Source organism: Heptranchias perlo, chromosome 25, assembly GCF_035084215.1.
Source record: "Heptranchias perlo isolate sHepPer1 chromosome 25, sHepPer1.hap1, whole genome shotgun sequence".
In the NCBI taxonomy this organism is placed as follows: domain Eukaryota; kingdom Metazoa; phylum Chordata; class Chondrichthyes; order Hexanchiformes; family Hexanchidae; genus Heptranchias; species Heptranchias perlo.
Window position 1 is genome coordinate 26,091,190 of NC_090349.1, and position 20,809 is coordinate 26,111,998.

The window sequence follows — 20,809 nt, forward strand, 5'->3', positions numbered from 1 at the left end:
GGGCCAGGACCTACTCCGTTAATGGTAGGGCGTTGGGGAGAGTTATAGAACAAAGAGATCTAGGAGTACAGGTTCATAGCTCCTTGAAAGTGGAGTCACAGGTGGATAGGGTGGTGAAGAAGGCATTCGGCATGCTTGGTTTCATTGGTCAGAACATTGAATGCAGGAGTTGGGATGTCTTGTTGAAGTTGTACAGGGCATTGGTGAGGCCACACTTGGAGTACTGTGTACAGTTCTGGTCACCCTATTATAGAAAGGATATTATTAAACTAGAAAGAGTGCAGAAAAGATTTACTAGGATGCTACCGGGACTTGATGGTTTGACTTACAGGGAGAGGTTAGACAGACTGGGACTTTTTTCCCTGGAGAGTAGGAGGTTAAGGGGTGATCTTATAGAAGTCTATAAAATAATGAGGGGCATAGATAAGGTCGATAGTCAAAATCTTTTCCCAAAGGTAGGGGAGTCTATAACGAGGGGGCATAGATTTAAGGTGAGAGGGGAGAGATACAAAAGGGTCCAGAGGGGCAATTTTTTCACTCAAAGGGTGGTGAGTGTCTGGAACGAGCTGCCAGAGGCAGTAGTAGAGGCGGGTACAATTTTGTCTTTTAAAAAGCATTTGGACAGTTACATGGGTAAGATGGGTATCGAGGGATATGGGCCAAGTGCAGGCAATTGGGACTAGCTTAGTGGTATAAACTGGGCGACATGGACATGTTGGGCCGAAGGGCCTGTTTCCATGTTGTAACTTCTATGATTCTATGATTCCGTTGGCCTTCTTGATCACCTGCTGCACCTGCATACTAACTTTTTGATTTTCTTGCACTAGGACCCCCAGATCCCTTTGTACTGCAGTACTTTTCAGTTTCTCGCCATTAAGATAATAACTTGCTCTCTGATTTTTCCTGCCAAAGTGCATAACCTCACATTTTCCAATATTGTATTGCATCTGCCAAATCTCCGCCCACTCACCCAGCCTGTCTATATCCCCTTGTAGGTTTTTTATGTCCTCCTCACTCTCCACTTTCCCCTCCCATCTTTGTATCATCTGCAAACTTTGATATGTTACACTTGGTCCCCTCCTCCAAATCGTTAATATAGATTGTAAAGAGTTGGGGACCCAGCATCGACCGCAGCGGAACACCACTGACTACTGGTTGCCAGTCCGTGAATGAACCGTTTATCCCAACTCTCTGCTTCCTGTTAGATAACCAATCCTCCACCCATGCCAGAATATTACCCCCAATCCAGTGATTCTTTATCTTGAGCAATAATCTTTTATGTGGCGAATAATCTTTTATATTGCCTCCGAAATTCAGGGTGTGGGTGGGTGAGTATTTTGGCCAGAGAGCAGAGTGGCAGTGGGTGAGTATTCTGGCCAGGGAGCAGAGTGGCAGTGGGTGAGTATTCTGGCCAGGGAGCAGAGTGGCAGTGGGTGAGTATTCTGGCCAGGGAACAGAGTGGCAGTGGGTGAGTATTCTGGCCAGGGAGCAGAGTGACAGTGGGTGAGTATTCTGGCCAAGGAGCAGTGGCAGTGGGTGAGTATTCTGGCCAGGGAGCAGAGTGACAGTGGGGTGAGTATTCTGGCCAGGGAGCAGAGTGGCAGTGGGTGAGTATTCTGGCCAGGGAGCAGAGTGGCAGTGGGTGAGTATTCTGGCCAGGGAGCAGAGTGGCAGTGGGTGAGTATTCTGGCCAGGGAACAGAGTGGCAGTGGGTGAGTATTCTGGCCAGGGAGCAGAGTGACAGTGGGTGAGTATTCTGGCCAAGGAGCAGTGGCAGTGGGTGAGTATTCTGGCCAGGGAGCAGAGTGACAGTGGGTGAGTATTCTGGCCAGGGAGCAGAGTGGCAGTGGGTGAGTATTCTGGCCAGGGAGCAGAGTGGCAGTGGGTGAGTATTCTGGCCAGGGAGCAGAGTGACAGTGGCAGGTCATGAGTATCAAGTCCACCATTTTAAGTGTGAAAACCAATCAATTCTTCCTCCCTGTTTCCTGTGATGATGCCCTTGAGCAGGCTGGTCACTGACCAACTATTCAACTTTCACTCCCCTGTCCATGCGCAATGCCATATGAGATGAACAAATTTATACTTGCATTTTAATATATGTGGCATAGCACAGTAGGCATCAATATATCATTGGAGCCCAATATAAAGAGCTAGCATTGCCTTCAGTGTGCCCCACTATGTGGTTCTGCAACTTGTTTTTTTAAAACCTTTGTTTAAATACTGGTGATGACCAGTCAGCATGGATTTGTTAAGGGAAGGTTGTGTCTGACTAACTTGATTGAATTTTTTGAGGAGGGTTGATCAGGGTAGTGCATTTGATGTAGTCTACATGAATTTTAGCAAGGCTTTTGACAAGGTCCCACATGGCAGACTGGTCAAAAATGTACAAGATCATGGGATCCAAGGGAGAGTGGCAAGTTGGATCCAAAATTGGCTGAGTGGCAGGAAGCAAAAGGTAATGGTCGGGTGTTCTTGTGACTGGAAGGCTGTTTCCAGTGGGATTCCGCAAGGTTCAGTACTAGGTCCGTAGCTTTTTGTGATATATATTAATGATTTGGACTTAAATGTCAGGTGATTAAGAAGTTTGCAGATAATACAAAAATTGGCCGTGTGGTTGACAGTGAGGAGGAAAGCTGTCGACTGCAAGAAGATATCAATGGACTGGTCAGGTGGGCAGAAAAGTGGCAAATGGAATTCAATCCAGAAAAGTGTGAGGTAATGCATTTGGGGAGGGCAAACAAGGCAAAGGAATACACAATAAATGGGAGGATACTGAGAGGTGTGGAGGAAGTGAGGGACCTTGGAGTGCATGTCCACAGATCCTTGAAGGTAGCAGGACAGGTATATAAGGTGGTTAAGAAGGCATATGGAATACTTTCCTTTATTAGCTGAGGCATAGAATATAAGAGCATGGAGGTTATGCTAGAATTGGATAAAACACTGGTTAGGCCACAGCTTGAATTCTGCATACAGTTCTTGTCATCACATTACAGGAAGGATGTAATTACACTGGAGAGGGTACAGAGGAGATTTACAAGGATGTTGCCAGGACTGGAGGATTTTAGCTATGAGAAAAGATTGGCTAGGCTGGGGTTCTCTTTGGAACAGAGGAGGCTGAGGGGTGATTTAGTTGAGGTGTACAAAATTGAGGGGCCTAGATAGAGTCGATAGGAGGACCTATTTCCCTTAGCAGAGAGGTCAATAGCCAGGGGGCATAGATTTAAAGTGATTGGTCGAAGGATTAGAGGGGAGCTGAGGAAAAATGTTTTCATCCCGAGGGTGGTGGGGGTCTGGAACTCACTGCCTGAAAGGGTGGTAGAGGCAGAGAAACTCTTAACTCATTTTAAAAAGTACCTGGATGTGCACCTGAAGTGCTGTGACCTACAAGGCTACGGACCAAGTGCTGGAAAGTGGGATTAGGCTGGATGGCTCATTTTCGGCCGGTACGGACATGATGGGCCGAACGGCGGTCTCCTGTGCCGTAAATTTTCGATGATTCTATGACACAGAAGACCAGTGGCTTAAGAGCATTTACTGAATCTGACCGTGTGAAGAGCTGAATTAGCATATTGAAATCGTCATTAACCCAGGGTGTAACAAAAATCTCCTGTTTACCAGCTGTGTGTATTAGTTGAGAATCTGGTACAGGACTTCACCAACTATTCTCCTCGATGATGTCATCAGTAATCACTGTCTGAGCACACATTCAGAAAAACAAGAATATTGAAATGAATCGTGTTTCACTGTAGAGATCCGATTTTTAACAAAGGTAATTTTGGTGACCATTTTGTTGTGAAAAGAGCTGCCTTGCCCATAGGCATGTTACAGCATACTTTGATATGCAATAATTTTGGCGTTGACGTGTTGCATTCAATGGAAAAAGATAATGAAGAGTCAACAATAAGGATACTGGACTGAAAAAAGGGCAAAGTTCAGTGAGGTACAAGGGGATCTGGCCCAAATTAACTGGGCAGAAAAGTTAGCTAACAGGTCAACAGATCAGCAGTAGGAAATATTCAAATATTCGGAAACTATTTATTTTGTAATGCATCTATCAGGTGAAAAGGGGGTGCATCAAAGTATAGAGTTTCGTGGGTAAATAGAGGTTAAAACTAAACAGAACCTTAAAAGGGAAGCATAAATTAAAGTTAGAGCAGACACAACTAAAGATAATTATAGCAAGTGTATAAAAGGGGCTGAAAAGGGAGATTAGTGGTGTTAAAAGGGAATATAAAAGACTAACCGTAAGATATAAAGAAATAGCAAGGGCTTTTATAAGTGTGTAAAAAGTAGAGGAATATTTAGAGAGGGTAGGACCGCTCACATTCAGGATGGAGTCTAATTGTGGAGGATGGCAGAGGTAGTAAATATTTTGCATTGCTCTTTTTTGGCAAATTATGGTGGAATTGAGAGCATAGATGTACTAGAGGAGACTATAGAACAATCGATGGAGCTAATTGTAAAAAGGGTATTGGTTCTGAAAAAAATTAGCAGAACTCAAGGTGGTCAAGTCACTGGGCCCTGATGGTATGGAATCTAGGATGTTGAAAGAAATCAGAGAGGAGATAGCAGAGGCTCTGACCACAATTTTTCAATTTTCCTTAAATATGCAAGTTGTGCCATGAGGCATACCCTTGTTCAAGAAGCAAAAGAAGGATAAACTGGGTAATTGTAGAGCAGTTCGTCTAAATTCAATTGTGGGCAAACTCTTGGAATCCATAATTTGTGATAAATTAGTAAGCATTTAGAAGTTATGATTGACAAATTTAAGAGAGTCTTTTGAAGAAATGACCAATTAAATTGATAAAGGGAATAAGATTTTTTGGAAAAATTCAGACAAATGTTATGAGGAAATGTAGAAGCATGAAAAGAAAGTTTGTTTTCTGTTCGTTAACCTAGTCAGTAAATGTTTGTTGTTTGGACTGGGGAAAGGTTGGAAGTGGTATACCCCAGGAGTCAGTGCTGGGTCCACTTTTCTTGTCAGTGTATGGATGATTTGGACTTAGGAACGTGTGTTCTCATCTCAAAATTGCTAATGACACAAAAATAGGAGGTTTAGCCAATAGTGAGGAGGACTGTAGAAGACTTCAGGAAGAGATCAGCAGAACAGGCAGACAGGTAGCAGCTACAAAATCTAAAATTATATTTCCGATTTTTAAAAATCTTGCTAGTTGGTCTCCCATGGTGTTATGTATTGGTAGTTTGGGTCTGAAGCACATTTGTGATGTTTAAGTGCTAAGTTAAACCTGTGTTTGGGGTCTGTTCCAATTAAAATGTACTCCCTGTAAGGGAAGTGATCTAATCAGGCTCATGGGAGAGTGAAAACATGTTACAAAAAAAAATTTTAAATTTACAGAGAGTGAAAAGAATTTAATGGCTATAGACTTTTCACACACAGTTGTTGTCTTATTTGTATAATATTGAAAGTGAGGTTGTCAATACATCAATTTATATTAAAGCTCTGTTGAAAAGCCTGACTTTTATATTTCAATGAAACCATTTGATTTGAATAAAAACTGGCATTGCTGGGTGACTGATTTATATAGTAATGTCGCTCTCCTGTTGGAAATAGCCAGAATTGATATATTGATAGATATATATTGAAATTGACTGGGATGCCCTTTTGGTGAATGGGAGAAATTGGTGAGGAAGTTCTCTCGGCACGAGTCAGGAATTAGGTAGCGGGAAAGGACTCTGGCCTGTAATTAAGCACATAGGATGGCAGGAAAGGACAAGGGCATCAGGGAAGGAATCTGAGACAGATGGCCAAAGCACTTGGGACAGTGGGGAAATACTACAAAAGGCAGAAAAGGACTCACAGTGGACAAATTGGAGGGTGGGGAGAAGGAAAAGGAATTGGACTGTGGAGAAAGGGTCAAAATGGCCATAAATTGTGATGTAGACTCCTAATTTATGAATAGGCCTTGTGGAGTGTCATCTCTCTCTGTCTTCATGACATTTTATATGGTTGAGCATGCCATCCTCCTCCTGCCCAGTTCTGCTGGACTGCCCTCATGTGGTTCCACTTCTACTTGTCTGAATGCAGCCAGACATCTCCAGCTCTCTTCTTGTCCCTACACAGCCACTCCCCAAGTCCTCCAAGGATTTATACTTGGCCTCCTACTCTTTCTCATCTACATGTTGCCTCTTGGTAACATCATCTGCAGGCCCAGGGTCAGCACCCAGATGTATGCTAACAACACCCAGCTCTACCTCTCTCTGACTTTAATTGACGTAGAACCACCTGCATACTGTCAGACTGCCTCTCAATCGGGTGCAAGAAATTTGGCAGGAAATTATATGTGATTAAATCTGACACAGGAAGTGTATTGTGATCAACAGGAAATGTGCACAGTTGTATCATTTTTATTATACTGATTGATAGATGAGCACCTGAGAAGGAATGTAATGCCAGCCAGTGACAGCCATATATGCTTGTGTGCCAGGGCCCTCATCCATGTGAGGGAGTGGATTGATTCAATGTGGTTGCTAATTCGTATTGTGTGTGTCCCCTCAAAGTGAGTTCTTTGCTGAGAATTATTAAGCTACTTCCCCAAAGTGTGAAAGTATGAAATTAGCATCAGGGACTTACACCACCCTGCAGTAAATCTCTTGCTTTTAACTTTAGGCAACTCCAAACGGAAAGGAAGGGAATTTATACTCCAGTACAGCTAACCCCATTGTCTGCCTGGTCACTTGCTGTGATTGCGCTGCAAGTTTACAAAATTTTCTGCACGACTATAAATAAAGTCTCGGGAAAAGTAAAATGCTTTAACACATCAAATTTACAGTTACTCTGTCTCGAGAGATTGATACTCCCAGTAATTTGATCTTGTGATAAATCTCCAGAGTCTACAATCACTTGTCATAATTTTCCCACGGAAGAGACACCTAGCAACTCAGAAATGGTCTGTTGCGACCTTCTTAGCACAGTGAAGTACTTCAGAAATTCTGCTTTACCTAATATTTGGAGTTGGAGTGTGTCGCTAACACTAATTTCTGCGTGTTAGCTTTATTTTATCTTTATTTGACTCCTTCTGCCCTCGTGGTATATCCCTTCTCCATGGCTGCACTACTCGTAGGTACATGTGTACAGGTGCTGCAGTGCCATTTGGTTTCCCCTTCTTGTGTTGCAATGAATTTCTGTACTTCTGCATACAGACCTAGCAAAAAGAACAAAAGAGGCCTGAACAGACAAAGCTAATTAAGATTTTTGTTTTTTTTGTTTACAGCACAGGACAGTAGGAAGGCCAAAAGGAAAGCTTGGAACCTCTGCAGCTGTGAAGCTTGCAGCTAATAGGGCTACAGCTGGAGCACGCAGGAGAAGAACAAGATGTCGGAAATGCGAGGCATGTCTAAGAACAGAATGTGGCGAATGCCATTTCTGCAAGGATATGAAGAAGTTTGGAGGACCAGGGAGAATGAAACAGTCCTGTATCATGAGGCAGTGTATTGCTGTAAGTCACAAAGGGGTGAATTTTTTCCATTGGATACATTTATGGGAAAAGTTGATGTATGTAAAAGGTGATTGAATTTTTTGGGCTATTGCTCCATTGTCAGCAATTTTCTTACAATTCCTACCGCTTCAAAAATGAACCTTAGCGAAAAGTTTGAAGAAAGGCCGTTTTGAGCAGGCTACGGCTATTAATGGGGAAGTCCTGGACTATTCCACTGCTCTGTCAAATTGAAAAGTGAGCATTTTACTCCAGATCAGATCTGGTGTGACTGAGCTGAAAATATCAAGGTTTCAAAGTATCACCTGAGGCATAGCAGAATTAGATCATAGATCCACTCTGTTAACCAGAAGTTGGGAACTGCACGTACAAAATGCAGATGAGCTAGTTAGCAGATTGATGGCTATTCTTCAAGTTTAAAAGAAACCAGGCAGCGATAGCATCTGTAGACATTTCTGAAGGATGGTCATCAAGTTTATCCAGTGAACTGCAGAGTATCATTAAAAAAGGGAGGAACCTACATTTGATACTCTGTGTTGAGTTAATTGATCTCAGTCACGGTGGTGACAGGGCGCATACAATTGCCTTCAGCACCCTTGGGATGGGGAGAGGAAAATTAGGCCTGCTTCCTGCTCCTGCTGAGAAGTGCAGATGCGTGAACGTTGAATGGGTTTGGCTGTGATGCTCCACAAGGTTGAATAGCCCACTGACACTCACTGTCAAAATTCATAGATGAATAATAGTCACTAGGCTGAGATTCTGCTGCCCTGGAACAGTATCCTAATGTGGATACAACACCTAGAGCAGAGGTGAAAAATGGAGGGGAGAGAATTCGCACAGAAAAATTCAAGTGGAGGGGAAGACATTTGTGAAGAAAGTGCAAAGATGATTTTCTGGGAAGGCCTGGGACAACCTGCCCTCCTATCTTCCCCCACACCTCCCCCCGGCCAAAAAAAGATTTTGATATCTTGCCAATTTTTTTTCCAGCATTCTGGTATTACACTTTGCAAGGCAAAGTAATCACATTTCCTCACTAGACATTCTAAGCAAATGAGCTCTATAAATTCCAATGACTTTGCCTGCACTGTTACATTAAAATGAAAGACCTCAAATCAATTAAATTAATTTTTGTTTTTTTATTAAATTTTTTAAAAATGTGTGGGTATGTTTTTCTCTTAACAAAACACAATGTAATTGTCTAGTAACACATTAATTCAATGCTTTACCCTCTGAACTATTCTGCAATTCTGAGGATTGATTGCATTTGTTTTGATGAATCCTTGGTATAGCCAGGTTTGAAAGCTGTACTTTAGACTTTCCACTCTGGCCCCTTAAAAACTGAATGTAACCTGTTCAATTTGAAAGTCATGTTATGACATTTTAAATTCAAAATTTGCCATTATTTTATTATACATACACAAAATATTTATTAGTTAGTGATGTAAATGCATTTTCATGAAAGGGGATGGGCAGTCTACGGGAGTACATTTTGTTAAATTTTTTTAAAAGTGCTTTTTTTTTGAAGTTTTGCCCAGAGTTCTTACCAGCTTGGAGAACCTCACTACTTCTCTGCTGGACTGTTCTGGTGGTGTGCAGCCCCTGAGAAACATCCTTTAGGCTGCAGTGCAGCTTCCAGAAATAGTTTCATCCCAAAACTGCTCAGTTCAAAGGTGTTGCCTGGATATGGAAAATACTAGTACAGGCATGCACACAATGTAAACTTCTGACATTTTATCTAAGACTACTACATTTCAAGTATATTCTAATTACAAAATTCTTGACAATTTGAAGATGGTTGGAACCTAATTACTGCAGACAAGATAAAATAAACAGCAGAAGACACCCATTTAACAAGTAGGATCACCACACATAAGAATCTTTCTAAGGATACTTTATCAAGCTGTAGGAGTTTTGAAAATAATTTTTCTCTTCATCTGCAACTGCACCATACCATCCTAAAGTTATCATCACCAAATATATATATAAAACACTTGTGGAGGTTTTATATTGCAGAGAATGTGAGTTCAAATCCCACCATGGAAGTTTGTGAATTTGAATTCAGTTTTAAAATCTGCAAATAAAAAGCTGGTATCAGTAAAAGTGGCCATGAAGCTGTCGGATTGTCGTAAAAAAACAGATGGTTCATTAATGTCCTTCAGAGAAGGAAACCTCCTGTCCTTACCCGGTCTAGCCTATATGTGACTTCAGTCCCATGCCAACGTGGTCGACTCTTAATCCTCCTCTGAAGTGGTCGAGCAAGCCATTATATCAAACCACTTGAGAAACTAAGGATGGGCAATAAATACCAACCTTGCCAGTGACGCCCATATCCACAGAACAAATTACCAACTTTTAAATATTAAAATTAAAAAATAATGCGGTTACTACAGTTAAAATAATTTGGTCACGGTGCTCTTTAGATCACCCTTTTTCTCCTCAATAATACTTGACACTAGTATTATGATACTAGTGTCAAGTATTATTGAGGAGGAAAGGGAAGACTGCTACTAGTACATGCAGTAATGTGTGGGTGAATTGGGAATTTCTCTGCTGTCATGCAGCCTTTTCCTGCCACAGCCGCTCACTCCACAGTTCAGTGAATGAACTTTGCAATAATTTGTGACGTGGTGGTCAATTGTAATACCCCACACACTTTCCTGGCTAAAATGAGCAAATGTAATAGAGACGAGGGATTAAACGTAGGACAGTTTGTGGAAATCAGTGCAACTTCATCATAAAGTAACTGTTCACAAGCAAATGCTACAATTAAATGAATATTAAGATTATATCAACACTAAACTTTTCCCTACATTTTGTTAATTATTGGTTACTTTTCCTTCCTCTCTTTTGCATTTGTCCTCATCCTTTCATTCCCTAAATAATTCCCTGTTCCCAGGCCCTTCAATACTATTTTGTTTCAGCTACTAAGAGTGGTTTCCCTTCCTATATGTGTAGATCTGACTCTTGCCGTATTCCCGAGACAATGCAGCTGCGGTACATTTTTACTGATTTGCAGGAATTTGAGCGGTCTGAAATCAATTCTCGTTTCCGTGCACCTTTCACAGAAAAAACAATTTTAAAATGCTCATTATTACCTGATCAAAAGTTTGGAACTGAACTCTGTCTGAATGTTTTGGGTAATAATGGTAGCTAATCTAACTGAGAGAGTTTCTGCCCTGTAATTGTAGTGTAATCGCTGCAACTCTAGACTGGAGAGTTGCTTCGGTTTGAGTGAGTAGTGTATTTGCGCTTTACCTCCTAATTACGGTCTCCTAGCCAAATTTCACTTTTAAATAAAAACAGAAAATGCTAGAAAAGCTCAGCAAGTGAGGCAGCATTTGTGGAGAAAGAAACAGAGTTAACGTTTCAGGTCGAAGAAATTGGAGCATGAGTAGGCCATATGGCCCCTCAAGCCTGCTCCGCCATTCAATAAGATCATGGCTGATCTTCGACCTCGACTCCACTTTCCCGCCCGATCCCCATATCCCTTGATTCCCTCAGAGTCCAAAAATCTATCGATCTCAGTCTTGAATATACTCAACGACTGAGCATCCACAGCCCATTGGGGTAGAGAATTCCAAAGATTCACAACCCTCTGAGTGAAGAAATTTCTCCTTATCTCAGTCCTAAATGGCTGACCTCTTATCCTGAGATTATGCCCCCTAGTTCTCGACTCTCCAGCCAGGGGAAGCAACCTCTCAGCATCTACCCTGTCAAGTCCTCTCAAATCTTATATGTTTCAATGAGATCATCTCTCTTCTAAACTCCAGACAGTATAGGCCCATTCTACTCAATCTCTCCTCATAGGACAACCCTCTCATCCCAGGAATCAATCTAGTGAACCTTCGTTGCGCCGCCTCTAAGGCAAGTATATCCTTCCTTAGGTAAGAAGGCCAATATTATACACAGTACTCCCGATGTGGTCTCACCAAAGTCCTGTACAATTGCAGCGACTTCCTTACTCTTGTACTCCAACCCCCTTGCAATAAAGGTTAACATACTATTTGCCTTCCTAATTGCTTGCTGTGCCTGCATGTTAACTTTCTGTGTTTCATGTACAAGGACACCCAAATCCCACTGATCACAAACATTTAATAGTTTCTCACCATTTAAAAAATCTTCTTTTTCTATTCTCCCTACCAAACTGAATAACCTCACATTCCTTTGCAGACTCTTTGTGTCCTTGAAAAGCAAAAATTTGCAGGGATATGGGAAAGCCCTGGGGGTTGGGCTAATTGGATGGCTCTTTCAAAGAGCCGGCACTGACTCGATGCATCAAATGGCCTCCTGTGTTGTCCGATTCTATGTAACTTAGAATTTGGACTTTCTTTGTGGTCACTACATAGGCAGCCTTCATAAGCGAGCCCACACCTCTGATAAACCAAATTTAAGTTATGCGTATAATAAATGGGATGTCGCTTGCCTCAGAGTTAACAATATACCCTTTTACTCCTGGGTTATTTTGGAAATAGCACAGGATGCCTACTGTACACTCCTGATCTCTCTGATTGGCGGAAAAACTCCACGCTGTTTGACCATATATTTCAGGCTAAACTTCGAATTGTTAATCACGGGAAAGAAATATACACCGGAGCAATATAAATCATGTAAAATAGTGTTTCAGTACTTCACTCTTGGATACTTTTAACTGTTTTCTGACACTACATTAACAAAAGCATTAACTTGTTGCACCACTCCTCCCAAGAACACTTTTCCTGTAGGGACAGCTCATCTTTCTCTCATGTCCTGCAGAAGTACCTCCAATGCAGCATATGTAAAGAGAGGTTTCCTGCAATGCTCACCAGCCATCTGTACTTTTGTGCAGCAGAACTTTCTGACCAGCGATTTCCACAGTGGCCAAATGCTCAACCCCTTTAAATGGCAGCTACTGCCTTTTAATATTTGCACCTGTCCATAATTTCTCGATCCCTGTCAAAAGTGTGCTCCAGTCAGTAGGCCCAATGTAGGCTGAGAAGTCGCTATGAATATGTAATTAGGCCAGCCTCGGGAAATTGCATGAGGTCGACCTTGGCAAGTGCAAAGTTCACTGTACTCTGATCCCGCTGATTCTGCCCTGGGAATGGAACATCTATCCTTATGTGCTTATCTTAATTTGTATTTGCTATGTTGTCATGCATTTACAGCACCACGTGAGCACAACAAAGCCAGAAAGACTGTCAAATCCAATAAATCTCTAATTGTTTAACCTAGGTATTAAATACAGTGTTCAGTGAACAGGAATTTATGGCTGAACAGGGTAAATAAAATCAGTGTGTGTACTGCCTTGCTGCACTGTTATATTCACTTAACATAAATATTATACTATATGCATAACCGTCATAAACATTGCTAATATCATTTAATTTGAAAGTGCTTAGCAGCACCTCGTAACTAAGACACAGCTACAAAGTTCCGTTATTTGATTTTTGAAGCTGTTTCAATACTCTGATTAAATATTTATTTGCTTTAATCTTCCTGGTGTGTGCTGTACACTGAGCAGCGTTGCTGAGTAATCCTGGTGAAACTTAACTTCTTGTTTGTCAAAGTACATTCTGTCTCACGATTGTTAAATAATATGAATGTTGCTAGTACTGTAACTACATTGAATGCTTTGTGATGATAAAAGGTAGGAAATAGCATCAACGTACTCTCATGGTTTTTGATGCATTTCTAATGCTGAAGGCACATTTATAGATTACAAATGTGTTTACTTTGCCCTTGTTTTGGGTCCTGTTTCAGGAGATCAATCTTCTAGTCTTCTCAAATACTACAACAACTACTTATGCTTACAAAATGCCTTTAACACAGTGAGTGTAACAAGGTACTTAAGACAGAAGCAGATGCAGTAGAAGAATTAATAAAAGTGACAAAGTGATGGTCAAACAAGTAGGTTTTGAGTTGGCTTTTGAAGGCAGAGAGACAGTTGGGTGAGGCAGAGGAGCCAAATGGCTGAAGGCTCTGTCATTGATGGTCAAATGGAGGAAGGAGTTAATGTGGAGGGCACACACTAGAACAAAGGGCTGGAGGAGGTTGCAGAGGTAAGTTGGCGTGAAGTTGTCGAGGGATTTGTAAACAAGAGCAGGAATTTTGAATTCAGCGTGTTGGTAATGGGGAGTTAACAAAGGTTGATAAGTAGGGAAGTGGGATAGCATCGGGAGCCGCTCTGTAAGCAAGCCTAGGTTTTGGAAGCCAAGATATTGTAGACCCTCATTTTTATGGCTTATTGAACCTCGGCTTGTTTAAAATTAAGAGTGCAGCAGATGGAGGGAGAACCATGTGACTGCCTCTGCCTGTGTAGATAGGGGTTTGCAGGAGGATTGAATAATAAATAAATATAAATCAGTCAGATAAATGGTAAAATACATTTAATACATGCAAAGTTTTGTAAATTGGAAGAAAGAAACAGCAAGATAGGTTACAGTAAAGGAAACGGAATTAGCACAGGGAGATTTTTAAAAGGACCTTGGAGTGACAGTAGTTCCAAGCTTAAGACATTGTGGAAAAGCAATTAAAAAAGCAATAGTATGTTGGGATACATACCCAGAATAGTTGAGTACAAGTCTACAGAGGTACGGCTTACATGGACTAGGAATAACTGCTGTTGGTTATGATGGCATGTTGAAGTATCACAGATGGCGTTTTTAAACCATTATGGTGTCTGTTTTCTCATTAGCCGGTCCTGCCACACACAGCAGTCTGTCTCATCTGTGGAGAAGCGGGAAAGGAGGACACTGTGGAAGAAGAGGAGGAAAAGTTCAATTTCATGCTGATGGAATGCTCAATTTGTAATGAAATCGTGCATCCTGGCTGCTTAAAGGTAAAGCAGTTAAAGGTAATTTTTTTTTCATTCATCTCATAAAAGTGCTGATTCTTGCTGGAGGACATTTCTTCATGTATAAGCCTAGTTAGCAAGTTCCAGCAGGCCATCAAATAGATTTAAAGGGAAATTGTAGGAAAGTGACTCAAAAAAGATTGAGTATTGCCAGCAGTGTGAAATAAAAGTCCACCGATGTCTCAATATAAAGTGTATCTCTTTCCAATATCACACACTGAAGTGGACATTTTATTAGTAGTTAGCCTGTAATTGTGATGAAACCTCAAATAACAACAATGGATTTATGTAGCACATTTAACGTAGAAATAAATCCCAGCGCCCTACGCACAGTCATAAGGGGGAAAAAATGGATGCCATCTTCTTATAGGTTACATCTTATGTTGGGTATATTTTAAAGCATTGTTCAGATGTAGGCCTGTTCAGAACTGCGAGACTTCACATGAAAACATTTTTCTGTCATGGTTTATACTGCCAGTAGGCTCTAGAGGATTAACTTAATTTGTTAAATGAAAGCAATAAAATGCTTTGCACCGTTTAGTTTAGTAAAACTGTACTGACGGTCAGTTTGTGACTGCACAGTTCAGAACTGCGGCTGAGTGGCTAACGAGTCTCCATTAAACCACATTATGTGAAAGTACAGGCATGTAAATAGAATCCATTTGATGTCAAAGTTCTGGATACCATTGTGTTTTTGAGCACACCTATAAATGATTCTGTCAGATTTGAAAGCATCACATTTTCACAGCATTGAACTGAGATTAGGAGACTCCTCACTGTGCACTCAACCGTGGATATTATTTTCTGGATTAGGTCTAATGGGAGTGATCTGAATCTTCTTTGTGATTTTGACCTCCTCCCCAAAAGAAATAAATTTAAGCTGATCAATAAAAGGCACTGATGTGCGAAATTCTGTAACAAGGTTTATGTATTGAACCCTGTGAGAACTGATGCACTCGTTCTGTGTCTGTGAAACACACTTATTTTCTGTGTATCAAATAGTGAATATTCCAGAAATGTGATGGCAGTAAAATTAATAATATGTACAACATCTCTTTAATTGTACTAGGGGGGGTAATTTTAACCCCCAATGATGGGTGGGTTGGAGGCGGGTGGGAAGGTAAAAAATCTAAAAGCTGACCCCAACTCGCCTCCAACCCATCCAATTCCAGTTTTAACGGGGGCAGGTCGATGGGCGGGTGACCAATCTGCTCTCAGGAGGCAGGTCAGTCAGTATAATCTTTTAAGGAAGCTGTGGGCCTCCATTTTAATAGGTTTTTTATTTTTAACTCCTGGTGGCCGGAATTACTGGGCCTTCTGATTCACGTCACGTAACAGGAGGCGAGAAGGGGCGGATCGCCAGGTAAGTGCCTTTATTGCACTGCTTGTGGGCTAGGAGGAGCAGGATTGTTTCCTTCAGGCCCAACAAGCAATCCGACGGACGCAATCGGCTGACCCACCCCTCCCCGTTCTATCCGTGGCCCCTCCATGGTGTCTCTGACCACGCCTCCCACCCCATGATGTCGGAACCCCCCCCTCCGATGTTAGATTTACCTGGCATTCGCTCCCCGGCTGCTTTCCTGTCTTGACAGGCAGCCAGCGTATCAATCTGGCTGCCAGTCAGGTGGGAAACCTGCTGAAAAAATTTAAATGACATCCTGACCTCAAAATCATCAGGACGTCCGGAAAACCCATACTTCCGGGTTTCCGTCTGGAAATCCTGCCCCCTGCTCTCACGACTCAGAGTAAAAATCCAGGCCCTGGTTTTCAACATAGAAGCTTTGACTATAAGGAGCTGGGTTAAACAGAATGGACAGCTAATAAAATAAATTCTCTTCTGAAGCACTCATCTCATCGTTATTTTTAGTCATAATGCAGTGGCCAGTTGTAGTCATTTTTGGACTTGATCATAAAGTATCACAATTCATAATGGACAGTGCACCACCATTTTATTCCTTGTTGAAAATTACCTTGTGTCTTAAGCTTTAAGGACAATCTATACCTTTGCCCCCTTCACCCCCCTCCCCTGAAGGTAGGGGCACATGCATTTCCATGTGCGCCAGCAGTGCAAAGTTACATAACTGGTGACTGTAGTTCATGGTTTTAAATATGTACTGTTTTTGAAATATTTTATTTACAGTGCTATCGTAGTTACAGTTTTGCCTATTGTGTTCTGACCTGTTTTTTTCCTTCTCTATGCTAAAACCTTCAACAAGTCAGAAAATGTCAATCAGATTAACTTTACCATTGTATGATGTGTTGCACACAGAATTATTTATCAATTGCTATTTGTATTTTTAATTTCAGTCAAAAATATTGTTGTGTTCTTTTGTGCTACTGAAGAATTGTCAATTATCAGAATGGACTTTTATTAATAATTTCCTGCATTTGTTACAAGGTTCAGGATGGAGATGGAGTTGTCAATGAAGAGCTTCCAAACTGCTGGGAATGTCCAAAGTGTAACCATGAGGGAAAGACAGGGAAAGTAAGTTTAACTAGAGTTTTCTGTCTGGGATGTTTGATATTGTAGTGGGAGGGTTTTTGTAGCCAGATCCAACCCTGTTCTCATGCAGTTTTCAGCGGGAGTTACTAGATAACGATAAGGTTTGGGAACCAAGGCTGGTTCTTCTCCTTTACTGTCCCTAACATTAAGGCAAATCATAGGAGTCTCATCACCACCGTGACAAGTTGGCTAACTCAGCCCAGATTAAGTATTAAACCTGGAATTTGCCTGCGTCTTGATGGCCTGGTACAATACCATGTGGTTATATTTACCAACAGGGAAATTGGGGGAGCACAATTTTTTGGAAAACAGATTCCTAAATTTTTCGACAGGCTTTCATAATTTTAATTTTAGAAACCTAGAGTTTTTTCAAAGGATAACTCACCGAAGATGTCTCCATTGAACATTGGCACAAAACAGCTGACTGCCTCATATCCATCATGTTTTATTGCCCCTTGTGAGGATGTCCTCAATCAAATTCGATATAATATGTTGCATGAAATCAAAAAATTGTTTTTAAATGCTGTGGCAAAATGTAGTTTAGCCCATCCATGTATAGTCGAGCATTGTTGACATTTAAATTAGATAGTATTTTCTATATCATATTCGGTGCAAATTTTGCTGTTTGTGTGCTGAATATGATTGTGTGTCCTGATGACAGTGTACTGGTGTCATAATGCATTAAGGAATGTAGAGTGCAATGGTGTTCCCTGGAGTTCAGCAGTCAGTCCCCAATCTCAGCCAGGCCACATGGGTAGATGTCAAACAGGGCCGCAGGAGATGAACAAATCTGCTTATTGGTCAGTCGCTGCTGTTTGTTCTGTGGTGAATAAAGGATCTGGAGCATAGTTCTATTCAAAACAGTTCAGCTAAATTGTGCCTGCCGTACCTTGCATCATCATCCTCAGGCATGTGTGTCTAGCCCATGCACTCTGCGAGCACTTACTGTGTCAATCATTAACTGATAATATCTAACACATAACGTGGAATGGAATATATATGTTGAAGCTACTGGAATGCATTTTTTTGCCACAAAACACGGAATGGAATGTATCCACCAGTGCTACAGGTTCAAAGGTTCATTGCCAGAAGGCTGGGAACAGGTTTGCTGTCTTACTTTTTGTCTGGGAATAGTGCATGCCAAATGAAGCCCAAAAGGAAAAAGAAGAAAATATTTTTGTCACAGGCAGATTTGAGGCTGGGGATAATTTTTTATTAATATGCAGTGTAATGCTTTTTGTTGGATGTGACTGAGTTTTTCAGTTTTGGGGGGGAGGGGGGCAGTCGATATATCTTTGACCAGTAATTACATAAGCCATATTCTGTTTTTATTACATAAGAATCTGGTATTTTTACTAGTATTTTGGGGACTGCATACATGATTCTCTGAAAATGGAAAGCCAGTGGTCTTGTTTATAATATATAAAAGGGCTGCTATTTCCTATAAACAGGGCCATAATTTTATGGTGACCAAGTAAATCAAGTTCCATTCTTATTGTATGGGATTTTATTGGTATTTTTGGATTGTGTTTAGCAATTCTGTCTGTTTGTTCAAAACTGACGAGCGGTGTCCTTGACTTTAGAAAGGCATTTGATATTGTGCATTGCAACGTGATAATGTGGCTATGGGATCGTGAAGTTGGGGACAAGTGCTTCAGAAACTGACTAACTGGAAGAAGCAGGTTAATTGTAATGAGTTTTATTTGAGCCGAGAACTGATTTTAGTCGTGTAATTTCACCACAAATCGGTGCTTAGGCCCCCTACTTGTTCTGAATGAAATTTTGCAAATTTTCCATATTTTCTGAAGGCATAAGATTTTGGTTGATTTGTTTAGTTTTCAGCTAATACAGTATTGGGCAGTGCAGTACGTATGCCCCATGGTCCTCCTGAGCCCCAAGCTTAGCTCTCCCAGGAAGGCAAGAAATGGTGTGAGTGGGATGCTATTCAGAGGGAGCTGAATGAATTCATGTACTTTGTCGTCGGTAGAGGAGAAAAAGCATTTGAAGAGATTGTAGACTAGACTTCAAAAACATGCCTAAAATGTGAAAGTGATTAATAAAACAATGTCCTGGTTCATTGCCCAGTGGCTTGATGTACAAGTCCAAAAATATTATGTTGCCTTGTATCAATGCTTTTACATCGATGACTCCACAGTGATAGCATTGCCTTCAGTCCTGGCAATCATAGCTCAAAAGTAGAATAATAAGGACAATTTTCGGATTTGGATAACTGTGATATGGAGTCAGTATAATGGGGGAAAAAAAATAATCAAAACAAAGAATGAAGGCGATGTGCTTCAGTTTTGTAATATATATATGTATGTAATTTATACACAGCTGGATAATGTGGAATACATGTGAATTCTTTGAATGAGGAACACAGGAAAAAATGACACAAGTTCAAAGTTAAGGAACTAATATCTAAATGAGGGTTTAGAATAGGGTTGTTAATTTGTTAAACAAGCTGGCACCTCGTTCAGGCCTGTGGATACATACTTTTAACAAGTTAGGAAATAGAACTTCAACTGTTGAATTAGCTGTTGGTCTTTCTTATTTAGAACTACATTTCTTTTCCTTGTCCTGTCATTTTGCATGTGCTGTGAAAGCCCCAATCATTGAAATTAGGAATTTGCTAAGTGAATACATTTCAACTATTCCACAGCATCTTCCACCATTGCACCAATATACCATGCCATTGAGCAAGTAGCACACAATCTAGAGTTAATCTAGGGAAGGTAGTGGGCACTCTGATAGCTTAAATGAATTAATCAGCTGAAAAGATAAAATAAAGAAACTGCACAATCAGTTTATAACTGGAACAATTACAGCTTCAACAGCCAAACTTGCTCCAATGTAATTGGCACAATTTAATTACTCTTTAGTTCTATGCAGTAACCAGCACTAGGATGTTTGTATTTTACAAGGACACATTTGCAGTCACTAGCCATGTGGTAATTTTGACAGAATCTGCCTCTTTACTGCAGGCCAACCAGAGGGAATGGGCTGTCATTTGATTTGATCACCATGTATTTTTGGTTGATTCCTGAATAGTATGTTAGAATGGCTATTGAGTTTTGTAAAATAGAAAAATACAATGCAGTACATTAATGTTCCAGGTAATGCTGCATACTGATGAATGAATGCTCTTTGCTGATAACGAAACAGACAATATATCTACTTTTTTTTTGCAAGTAAAGGAAAGAATAAACAAATTCTGAAAGAACAAACAAGACGATTGATAATAGCACTACATGACAAAGATCTGATTCTAATATCCAATTTTGTGATGATACATAATGTCAGTTTAAGTGATTCCTTCTGGGTAATTGCCAGGTTTGCGTTCTACAAAAATTTGTTACTGATTTATGGTATTTTGTGTCTAAAATGTCAATTGTCTGAAAAATTTAATTAATCTAGTTTAGAGCTAAGACAGCAGGAGTATAAGGCAGTGCTTTACACATACCATGTGGTTCTTCAGAGTCCAGAGCTTAGTTCACCTATGATTTATTCTGTTTCCACCTTACTGGTCCATGTGTTGATATGGTTGAAACTGAGCACATCAATTTGACAGTGATGTGATCAAACAAACTGAGAAATATATTTTTAAATCTACATTTCACTAGCTGGGTTGTTGATATACGTTCTGCTTTTCTTAAAAAAAAAAGTAATTATGCAAAAAGATACATTACTATGCACAAATAGTAAATGTACATTTTAACCAGGATTAATTTAATAAAGCATTGTCGCTCTACAAATGGTTGTGCTGACAAGTGTTAACTATTTTGATCTTTGGAGTTTGGTATAGATTATAATTAAATGTCAGTTATGATGTAAACATCACAACAATGGGCATTGTAATAAAGTTATTGCTCTGTAGTAATTCATGTCTGGTGTTATCTGAAGTTAAATACTGTACTCATTGTCAATGAGTGCAATTGTGAGATTTGATTAGACTGTGTGTGACAGATTACATGCTGAATAATTTATTCCACACAGTTTTGAGCATTTAAAACTCTAATG

General features: G+C 40.5%; 1 protein-coding gene across 8 annotated transcripts in view; it reads left to right on the top strand.

The window, feature by feature from the left end:
* The window catches only part of kdm2bb (lysine (K)-specific demethylase 2Bb), a 239,778-nt gene that overhangs the window by 191,728 nt on the left and 27,241 nt on the right, over positions 1-20,809 (top strand). For 5 of the 8 annotated variants that reach the window (XM_068005802.1, XM_068005803.1, XM_068005810.1 and 2 more), the window contains 3 exons: positions 7,233-7,457; positions 14,128-14,286; positions 16,685-16,771. In XM_068005802.1, the coding sequence (XP_067861903.1) occupies positions 7,233-7,457; positions 14,128-14,286; positions 16,685-16,771 (471 nt within the window). The remainder of the gene's footprint in view (positions 1-7,232; positions 7,458-14,127; positions 14,287-16,684; positions 16,772-20,809) is intronic. The other 3 variants (XM_068005804.1, XM_068005806.1, XM_068005808.1) reach the window with 1 other exon arrangement.